This window comes from Siniperca chuatsi, linkage group LG10 (assembly GCF_020085105.1).
Source record: "Siniperca chuatsi isolate FFG_IHB_CAS linkage group LG10, ASM2008510v1, whole genome shotgun sequence".
Taxonomy (NCBI): Eukaryota; Metazoa; Chordata; class Actinopteri; order Centrarchiformes; family Sinipercidae; genus Siniperca; species Siniperca chuatsi.
In genome coordinates this window covers 25,514,831-25,525,806 of record NC_058051.1, presented here as the reverse complement: position 1 = coordinate 25,525,806, position 10,976 = coordinate 25,514,831, and the positions used below count along the sequence as shown (strand labels likewise).

The window sequence follows — 10,976 nt, the reverse complement described above, 5'->3', positions numbered from 1 at the left end:
AATACTGCTCTTTGTTTAACTGATAGTATTTTTGAATGACAAACAAACTGTTTACTTCTATGGATTTGTAAAAAAAAAAATTGAAAACAACACAAGGGGATTCCCCAAAACCAAGCCCTCTTATTGTGTTTGCAGAATTATATTTTTGTGTACTATGGAGAGGGAAGCCTTTGGTTTTTCATGGACCTGCTATATTTTGTTTTTTATTGAAAGCTGAATAAAAAAAAATGGCCCCATTCAAGGACCCCTCTGGGCAGGACTTCCTTCTGCCTAACTGACATTTTGACTGACCATGTAGTAGTGTCACACCTGCTGTGTTTTTGTGTGTGTTTTGTTAAGTTGGTTAAGTGGAAATGAATGTATTTCTGACTGGATGGAAACATTTTATCGACCCAGAACCTCAACATAAAGATGGGAGGAAAAACTGATAACTGCTGTGGCCAGGTTGCACACATGTAAATGTAACTATACTGTATATTCTCCAGGTTTTCGTCAAAGGAATTATTGCACAGTTTTACTATTTTGAAAACTGTAAATATTTGTAAGCTAAAAAATATATAGCTCTATTTGTTTTAAAAAAAATCCTTTGTTATAGATAAGACTGAATCCTGACATATTGAATAAATGAATCAAATACAATCAATTTACATGAACATGTATACAAACACATAGTTTATATCTCAAAGTAAATAGTAATGTCAACTGTTGAGTTTAGTGATGGTGATCAGTTACAGGCAGAGACATATCTTAAATTTCTGGGCCTCTTAATCCTACAGGATTTTTTTGCTGTGATCTCCTTTTACAACACTGAAACCGTAAAACTGTTTGTTTTTTTACTCATATCCTTTAGTTATGCAGCTCTAGGTTAATATAACTTTATTATTGCAATTTAATATTACTACTTATTCAGCCATCATTCATTTTATCATTTTCACCTACGCTTTTCTTACTGTGACGTGTCATAAGGTCTTCATGAAAAAGGCCTACTATATTTTGAGTCCCTCTTAAAATGTTCTTTATGTATAAAGCATAAAAAACGTTCTTTACTACACTTAGCACAGCAGTGCTAATAGGATAGTTATACTTTGACCATCCAAGCCTTCTGCAAACACACTGTGAAAACAACAATGAATAAATTAATAGGCCACATATAGGTAAAGCACAGGTGTAAATAATAAAAGTTTCAGGGTCCTGCTTTTGTGCATGCAGGCTCACTGTCACACTGCCAAGGCTAACTGGGACACTTCAATAGAACAGAGCCTGTATATATTTAGAGTATGGTCCTAGTTGTGGGTTTTAGTTCAGTTTCTAATTATTTGTGTTTTTATTGTTCTATTTTCTTATCTACCACTTTACGTGTCCCTTTGTGTTGTTTGTTTTATCATTCATGTGACACCTGGCTGCTGTAATGCTGCAATTTTCCATTGGGATTAATAAAATAGCTACTCTACTCTCTAAAATACTTTATCTATCTGTCTTTCTGTCTATTGATCTAACTAGCTAGCTAGCTAACTAACTATCTAGCAATGTTTTTTTTAATTTCATTGTATTTTGACAGTGAACACATCTTTGGATCGTCCCGTGTATATTTAACTTTTATTTCTCATAAACATACGCTTGACCTCAAAGCTAAATCAAATTATTTTGTCTTTTTCAAGAAGTCAACAGTTCACCTTCATTCACTCTTGAACTTCCCTCCGCTTCTACCTGTAGGGGGCGCGTGCACGTAAAACACTGAGTGCGTTGAACCACAGATAGAGAACGACTGACGTCACCACTTCCACAACAACAAGAAGCTGAAAAACAAGGAAGTGAATGATTGTGAAGCCGTAACCTGTTCTAAGGCCGTGAAAAGATACGCAGAGCTCCGTTTAATCTGATATTCCTCAGTCTCCGGATCAGTCTAGAACAATGAACAACAAAGGTATTTCTCTAGAGCTTTTTTAGGTAATTAGTCAGCTGTTCGTTATACGACGCTGACGTTATAACAAGAGATGAAGAGCTGTCGTTATGGCCATCTGAAGCGGACTTCACGTTTAGCTACGTACATGACAATAAACGGACGTTTTCTGGATAGCTCTGTAGCACACACGTTAAGCTTTGACATCTAATTTATTATCAAATATTATAGCTGGTAATAATGACCGTCTAAATTTACTGTCACCTTATATCACCATAGCATTACCGTTAGTGGCCAGGTCACATATTTTCAGTTAGCTAGCATCGCTCAATACAGGCAGATTTTAAAGGCAAAGCTGACATGGTTTTACTGTTTTCGTTTACATGCATGAGAATCTAAATCTGTATCAATAATTTAAATAATAGTCCATTTTTGTTGCACATACAGTATGTTTTATGTACATAAAATATCTTGTTTTATATTTTTACTCTGCTATATGCACCTTATCTGAACATACTCCGATCTTTTGTTGCTACCATGTTTTGATGCAGCCGTACACTTTAGTTGTAGGACTGCACCTAACGAATATTTTCATTCAATCAATTTTCATCAATTTATCGATTTTTTTTTCTCGAGTAATTGATTGGTCTAGCTAGTGAATGTCAGTAAATTGCACAAAATGCTCATCACAAGTTCCCGGAGGCCATGGCGATACCTTAAAGTCTTATTTTGTCTGATAACAATACAAAGAAAACCAGAAAATATTCACATTTGGGAAGCTGGTATCAGAGAATTTTTACTTAAAAATTACTTAAATGATTAATCGATTATCAAAATTAATTTCCTGTTGATTGACTAATCAAATAATCGACTAATCCTTTTACCTCTATTTAGATGTGTTTATATGTTTGTCTTGATGCTTATTTTTTTATATAGTTGGAATGACTTGAATTTGAAGTTGTGTACAGTTTTCTTTTCATGTCATTACAGAATTCATAGGCCTTGAAAGAAAATTCATCTTTGTGGATAAAATAATTTTACTTATAGGTTTTTTCTATATTTGAATATTAAAATATTTTACTAAAATCCTTTTTAGTACTGATGAAAATGAGGTATTCTTTGCTGTATCCTGACAGTAGACGTCTTTGTCTTGTCCTCTGTCACATATTTTAACTTCTAAATTCTTGTTGTTTACAGCTGAAATGCTGACATAATTTCACAACAATGTGCCACTCACTCACTCAACCTGGGATTTCTGTGTGAGTCACTGATAAGACTAAAGGACGACCATTTTCTTAAAGTAAAAATGTTGTTTTGCAGGTTCATATCCACAGCAGGCTGTGTACCCTCAGCAGAGCACTGCACCTGTATACCCTCCTGCTATGCAAATGTCTCCTCAGGCACCTCCTTACACAGACACACCACCTGCATATTCTGAGGTAACTATTGCATTTACACTATATGTCATATAATAACACAATTAATACTGACTGTGAACAGTTCTTAACAGTTTTAAACCTGTCTTTTCATCTCTGTGTCTGCAGATATACCAGCCCAGATATGTGCTTCCACCTCAGGTGCCTGGTCAGGTGCCTCAGATGTCCTCTCCCTACCCTGGTACTCAGGTGTTTATGCCCATGCAGCCACACATGCCTGTTGGGCCAGTGGGACAGAATGTCCCCATGGCTTACTATCACATGGGAGCTGTGTACCCCGCTGGTTCAACAATGATGGTGGAGGGCAGCTATGATGCTGGTGCTCGCTTCACAGCAGGCAGCGGTGTTTCCATCCCAGTGAGTATCCACCTAGTTCAGTGATTTAAAGGAGCCAGAGTTATCACAGTTAGGGTGTTGTTGAGATGCAGTGTCATCTCATGTTTGGAGGACAGAATATAAGAAATCCAAAGTTGATCAGCTCTCTACCAATGTTTGTGCTTGTTTCTCCCGTTCTCCAGCCCCCACCTCCTGGACACCCCCCGAATGCAGCTCAGCTGGCTGCCATGCAGGGTGCCAATGTTGTAATGACACAGCGCAAGAACAACTTCTTCCTGGGTGGATCCAATGGAGGTTATACCATCTGGTAACAGCAACTCCTCAACTCCTCCTCATGCCTAAACCGCGTCCCCGTCCCAAACGATGCCCCAGTTCTTCCCCATCCCATATGCCTCCCTCTTCAGGCTGCTTGGCCATGCCACAATACTGATATCACCTAACGGAATGTAATATTTTAGAGCCCTTGTGAAAGGTACAGTACTCCACTTCTGACCTAGAGATCAAATGATGAATGCCACTGTCTGGAGAGGACGAATGCAAATTTTTAATGTTGTAGAATTCATTCCATAATTCTTCATTGGGTCTAATGTCTTTGGTCATTCCAGATTGGACCTCTTTCAGGCATCTGTACGAGACCTGGTGTCCTTTGATCGACTGGATCACAAATTACATTCAGATTTTCTTGTATACCTGTAAAGCTACGTAAATGAAATGTTTAAATATCAGACCCGTATTAATAGTTTAGCTGCTTTATGGTGAAAGTGAAATGCAGTTACAAAGTTGCAGTGAAAGCGCAAAAAAAAATAAACCCCCACTTGTCTTTTTTTGAAAACTTTTAGTGTAGTTAAATTAATAGATGTGTAATAGTTCGATGTAAATACCAGTATGATGATCATGAGAAATTACATCTCAACTATACAAAAAAAAAAGAATAAGCATCTTGAATGCTTTTAGCTAGCATTGTCTTGTCCTGTGCACAGTATCCAAAATACCATGGCAAATTAGTTGCACAGTGAACTGTCTTATCTGACAGATTGGTACATTTAAATCACTTGTAAATTAAGTAAATTAAATAAATTAAACTATAGCAAATAATTCAAGAAAAGATTTCATGCAATATCCAAAGTGGTTTACTGTACCTTGTTGGGCAACTTGTAGATGAACATAGTCAAGTGCCAAAGAGCACTGGGGATAGCCCTAATTTAAAGCAAATTAACTTCAGTAAACTTAAAGGAAAGAAATTTAAAGTAAATCCAAATAGTAAGTTGAATGGGAAGGGGTGGTTGGTGTAACATTTTAGCTTTTTATGTCTCCTGTTTCTATTCCACAGTCGGATACCCAGAGTTTATACACTAAATGTTTTATTGTACTGATTTCAAGAACTACCCTCCATTGTTTCTCTTGTCTTTTCACAGAGTATAGTTTGATATCATCAAGTATTTATTCACCGTAGAAAAATGTCACCTTTGTGATAGCATTAGTTTCTAGTCAACATTTTTAAAGGTTTAGGAGACTTTATTAAATATTTTGGTGTTTCTTTTTTTCCTTCATTACTTTTCTACATTTAGGTGATTTACAGGAGTAGTTAGGCTAATAAATTTTTTAGTATAACCAATGAGCTGGTTGTACCAAAGATTGGGTCTACAATGCACTTATGTTTGGTTGTGACTTGAAATTTGAAATGTCACAATTTAAAAGCAAACGTATCAAATAAGCAGTTATGAGTTTGTTGGCACTTAGACCTTCTGTGTGACATAACTGCAAATGTTAATGTGTTGATGTCACTTTATGTGGGTTAATTGCATCTTTAAATCGTTGCGTACTTTTGCACCTTTGCTATGTAAAAATCTGATTAAATACTTTTTATCTGAGATGCACTGCTAAGCAAATCTGAGTGGTTGCAGACAAGGGGCTACTCTTTTTTTTAAATTCTGTTTTCATGACTTTTTAAAGAAAGCTGTGAGATTTTGGAACATTTTTAAATTCATCAAGTCCAGTCCATTTGAAAGTAATGTCAAGATGCGTCATGTTGTTTAGTAGCCTGAAAGTGTACGCAAACTTTTTGAGGCAAACAATGAGGCTATATCACCGTCAGCATAATTGTTTTTTTCCAGGACATTTTTTTGTGCTGCTAATTAAACTTCTTTAGAATCTTTACATGTAGATATCATTTACATGTTATCTTGCAAACGTAAATAAGGTATCTGAAACTAGGTAAGTCAGTATGGATACCATAAGTGTATATTTGTAGATGTTCTTCATTTTGGTGTCTGGTAGCGTCAATGTGTCACTGGGTATCCGACATACCATATCAAGTTTTAACAGCTGTGGCCACCTGAAAACAAATGCTGTTGCTGTCAACCAACATTTAGGGATTTCAGCATTATTCAAGTCAGAAAGACCAGCTGTCTGGAAACGTGCTTCATTTATCTGAGGAACCTCCTCTCTGCAGCTCATACACAAAGCTACTGTACCAGACGTGACTCACATGTCACTCGTGTTTTTAAAATGGCTCAATATTCATTTATTTTCACTCATGCTGTCGTTCCATACAGCTTCGCTGGGGAAAAGGCCACAGCTATCAAAACATGATTCAAACAAATGTTTCCTTTTTTTTTTTCATTTCTGCTCTGATTGTTTGTAAAGCATAATGGTGGCTTTGTCCCAGCAATATGAAGTACTGTAAACTACAGCTGACCGGTAGATGCTATGCCAACCACAGCCAGCAAATGGATTACCCTTTGTTGAAGGATTATGGACATTTATAGTTCAGGGATTCTCTTTACAATATTTTGTAAAAATAGATGTATGTACTAAAGTGATGTGATAGACTTTGGTACACGTTCTATCTTTTAAGATTACTAAAGGAGATGAGTGTCAAAGATGGAATACTTTGGAAAAAAGAACTTAGGTGCACTTAACTTTTTTATACTAAACTTAAAATTTAAAATGTAAGTTTAGAATAAAGGTTATTTTGGAAATTTGAAATGCTGCATGTTTTGTTTAATTTTATTCACATATACATTGTATTGGAACAGGGCAGGTATTTATTTCAAGATTGTGATCTTAGATATCTAGGATTTTGGTTACTGTTATGTTGTGATTATAGTTTAAATATTGTCTTTTCCTGGCCAGAGTGAATCACAGGTAATCGATAGTTTTATCAACTTACTTGTTTGAGTGGATGCTTCTACTTGCTTGGCCTTCATACCAATATCACTAAAGATGTTTTTGTCAGAAATCATTATCACCCATCTTAGTTTAGTATACATACTGTATGAAAGAACCAACAGTCACAATCAAATAATTGTCACTTTGATATAAAAAGGTATTGAGTCAAATATGGATCTGTATTTTTGTCAAAATCACCTAGCATTACACTGAGTTTATTGCGTCCACTGCATTTCAATCCAACAGCCCACAATAAATCACCTTTAATGAAGCCGATCACATTCAGTTTTTGCTGACACTGTCAGAAAGGTTTTGATTTACATGTTTGGTTTTTGAAAGTGTTTTTTTTTTTTTGGTCTTGTATTGGAGTGCATTATATTGAAAGGTGTTTAATTTTTTGTCAGCTAATCGACTCAAACTGTCAACAAAAACTGAACATAAACTTTTTAATAGAGGGATTTTGTGCTGGACTGTTGTATGGGATTATATTGGATGTAGCTAGGTGTATCTGACCAACTCTGTGTACAGTATGTTCTCTAAAACATTTGAATTCTTTGCGCATTAATCATCAATTCAAAGTCAGATTGTGGGCAGCAATGCTGATGATTATGAAATTGCCTACTTCGAAATATATTAAACATCACTGTAAACTGTCACACTGTATAATGACACTAGTCCAAAAACAAGTTTTATTGCCTTCAATATTTATCTCAAATAGGGAAGTCATCAGTAACCATGCCTGGCAATAAGGAATTATACAAAACAAAACCACGTACAGCAATGTTTAGCTGTCCTCTCTTTAAAAGGATGACATGTTTTTGACTAGCTTATAAAATAATTGCATAGAAAAACTATCATTTTAAAAGCAAATGGAAAAAAAGTGACTGCCCCCATTAGCCTCAGAACATGTCTTATACAAGGTTTGTTTGGGGAAAAATACAGTATGTCTGAATGAAACAACATATTGCAAATGCTACAGAGAAAAACTGAAACATGGCTGATAGATAAATAATATGGCAGACAAGCTAATCTTACATTTTGATTGTTACTGAGTATTCACTGATGATGTAACAGACATTTTAAAATCCCACCACCTGTTTCATGGCTAGCTCTGCTAATCTGAACTGTGTTGTCTGTCACCTGCTCCTCGTCCATCAATAGTAAGTCTTACTATAACAATCTTATCTTTGGTATTGTTTGTGCACATTTGCATCTTTTGTAACAAAATCTTAAAACATGGTTCTTCTCTGCCCCTTGTGCAGCAAGTAGCGGCCTTCCCTCAAAACACATATGGAAAAAAACAGTCTGAGTTCTTCTCAGTCTTCCACAGAGCCTTTTTCTTTCGTAAGCCCCACTCACTCCCTGTAAGTCTGCACCAGGTTCATATGAAGTATTCCTTCTTTTCGCTCAAAGCCTGGTTACTGTACTCCTCATCAGGATCCTCTCCTGGAGCCAGCTCCCCTGTCGTCCTGTAGTCTCCTTTGTTGTGGCAGAGATACCGGTAAAGCAGGAAAGCCAAACCAGCTAATGTCAGCAGGATGAGAGCAATAACCACTGGAAAAATAAGGCAAAATATCTTTTTAAAATGCTGTTTTGTGACATAATGACTTCACAATGTAACAATAAAAAGTTCAGGATGAACAGTTACCTGCAATAACTGCGGAGTCTGGACTTGTGGGAGCTGCAGTTGTTACCGCTGAGGGACAAAAATTAAAACAAGTAGATTGGTTTTTAAACCACTGGTCATGAAGGTCATGAGACTGTTCTGACTGTACAGGATACAGGAAGTAAATTGTCTCACAACTGTGTGGGTCCAGGAGGAGACAGGTTTGTGTGCCAGTAATAGAAATAATAAAATGACAAAAAGTGTAGGAGTTACCCTGAATCATGGTGGTGTCTGCTTGTGTGGGAAGTAATGTTAAAGGCCCCATATCTGATGCTGAACAAAACACAAGCATGACATGTGTTGATAAAGCTGCACAAACTATAAGGTTATGATATCAGGATAATTATTGGCTGCAACTTAGCTTTTGAAGCCAAGTGAGTGCATTCACAACAGATGTACTCACCCTCTGTCACCGTTTTGTTCGTATATGTGGAGAGTGTTGTCGAAGGCACCATGTCTGAATCTGGAAGATAAAAAAGCATGTTGAAAATGTCAACGGGCTCTATCTTCAGCTCACAGTCTGCTAGAAGCATCTTGTGTAACTGCATAGCTGCTGGCTGAGGAGGGAATATTAAAGTGTTGTGACACAGTAATCTGATTATGGGACTGAAACAAAACCTGTCAACCTCTTATTTATTTCTGAATCCTCTGTGATGCAATGTTTTAATCAGAGAACACACCAGAGGTAGAAGAAGTACTGAGATCTTTTACTTGAGTAAAAGTAGCAATACCACACTATAAAACACTCCATTACAAGAAAACCCTGCATTTAAAATTTTACTAAAGTACAAAAGTATTACTAGCAATAGAGCTGCAACGATCGGTTGATTAATCGATCGACAGAAAATTAATCTCTTACGGCAAAAATGCCAAACATTCTTTGGTTCAAGGCTCTCAAATGTGAGAGTTTCCTGCTTTTATTGATCACACATTACTGTAAATTGAATATTTTGGGGTTTTGGACTGATAATCCCACAAAACAAGACATTTGATGAGGTCACCTTAGTCTCTAGGATATTACAATGTGCACTGTTTTCTGATGTTTTATAGACCAAATGATTAATTGAGAAAATAATCTGCAGATAATCGATAATAATAATATTTTGTTGCAGCCATGATCAGCAAAATGTACTTAACAAAATTAAAAGTAAAAGTGCTCATTAGACAGCCCCAGTCAGAGTGTCATGTTACATTATTGGATTATTATTACTGATGCATATATTGTTGTGTCTGGTAATGGTAGTTTTAACTACTTTACGTTGTTGGATAGGTTAATCTATAACAATACATCATATTTTATAAACTGATCAGCTTATAAAATAGGGCTCAACACTAACTTTTAAAAGTGGTTGCCAGGCTGGCAACCAGGCATCAGCTTTTGGTTGCCATTTTTAGTCACCTTAACAGTGTAAATGTGGCACAAATAGTCCCCGATTAATTTTATTTCGATCAACTAATCGACTAATTGTTGCAGCTATAGCGTAGTCAAGTGGAAGTATAAAGCAGCATGAGATTAAAATACTTTGGTAAAGTATTAGAACCTCAATTTTTTACTTTCCACCACTGGAACACACAGCACACTGATTTATTTTTTTTCCAATTTAAAACAATACCTACAGGAATCAAATGTATCAAAGCAGCCCCCAAAATAGGAAGACAGACATTTGCAAAGCTACAAATAAGCACTTAAAAGGTGGACTTACTATTCATGGTTAGTGCTGATTAACTCACTGGCTACTGTACCTGTAAGAAACCACAGACTGCATAAAAGAAACACACAAACACCAATAAACAACCACATATAACATTTCCGCAATCACGTTTTCTACCCATGTCCAAGTGAGCCATTAATGTTGGACATGATTTATTTAACTCACATGGACATTTAACCGGTTTCCCCACAACTGTTACCGACATACTTCTTTACTCTGACTCTCTTTGTCTTTTAGCTAAGTAAACTGGTCTAACCAAACCTGTTAAAAGGCAAACAAAACGTCTTCTCCGTCCTCGTTAAGTAAGCTAGCTCGACACAAAGTCACCCGGAGAAAAAAAAAAGAAACTACGTTTGAGCTACATTTTCTTAATGTTTCCCAAACACTTAACAACCAGACTTTCATCACATCTGCTGTGTGTGCTTACCTGGGCGAAGCGGAGCGTGACAGAAACCTCACTAGCTGTGCTAATCGACTTTCCCCCCCCAAGCTAACTTCTAAGGTGGACAAAACGGACGCACGCTGCTAACTTAAAGTTTGAAATTCAAGCTTTGGCAGAGGCTGTTGAGGCGTCTGAAACTGCGTCTGTAAGCAGCTATACTTTTTCTCCCAGCACTCGTGAGTCATGCACAGCACACACTCTCGGTTTCCGCCCCTCCCTTTCCTCCCCCCTCTCCCCCATGCGCCGCGTCAAAGATCGTCTATTAGCGAGATGTATCACTAGGAGCAAGTATATTCCCACTCTGTTGCTATGA

The 10,976-nt window shown here is 36.8% G+C and overlaps 2 protein-coding genes across 6 annotated transcripts; one reads left to right on the top strand and one right to left on the bottom strand.

Annotated features, from left to right (window-relative positions):
- The first annotated feature begins 1,761 nt into the window (after positions 1–1,761).
- On the top strand, positions 1,762–7,114 carry dazap2 (DAZ associated protein 2). Of its 2 annotated transcripts, XR_006379680.1 has the most exons (5): positions 1,768–1,924; positions 3,221–3,339; positions 3,445–3,693; positions 3,855–4,144; positions 4,278–7,114. XR_006379680.1 is itself a non-coding variant. In XM_044212675.1 (4 exons), exons 1-4 carry the CDS (start codon positions 1,912–1,914, stop codon positions 3,981–3,983), a joined length of 510 nt encoding a protein of 169 aa, XP_044068610.1. In that variant the 5' UTR covers positions 1,762–1,911; the 3' UTR covers positions 3,984–7,114. The 2 variants fall into 2 exon arrangements, 1 of the variants encoding a protein (XP_044068610.1); XM_044212675.1 differs by having other exon boundaries at positions 1,762–1,924; positions 3,855–7,114.
- Positions 7,115–7,506: 392 nt separating this feature from the next.
- Positions 7,507–10,893, bottom strand: LOC122883668 (cell adhesion molecule 2-like). 4 transcript variants are annotated; one of them, XM_044212677.1, is made up of 6 exons: positions 10,649–10,888; positions 10,213–10,269; positions 8,913–8,972; positions 8,723–8,782; positions 8,492–8,539; positions 7,507–8,397 (listed from the first exon to the last, which is right to left on the bottom strand). In XM_044212677.1, exons 2-6 carry the CDS (start codon positions 10,217–10,219, stop codon positions 8,225–8,227), a joined length of 348 nt encoding a protein of 115 aa, XP_044068612.1. In that variant the 5' UTR covers positions 10,220–10,269; positions 10,649–10,888; the 3' UTR covers positions 7,507–8,224. The 4 variants fall into 4 exon arrangements, with proteins under 4 accessions (XP_044068612.1, XP_044068611.1, XP_044068615.1 ...); XM_044212676.1 differs by having other exon boundaries at positions 10,213–10,252; positions 10,649–10,886; XM_044212680.1 differs by lacking the exon at positions 8,723–8,782 and having other exon boundaries at positions 10,649–10,893.
- Positions 10,894–10,976: the final 83 nt, after the last annotated feature.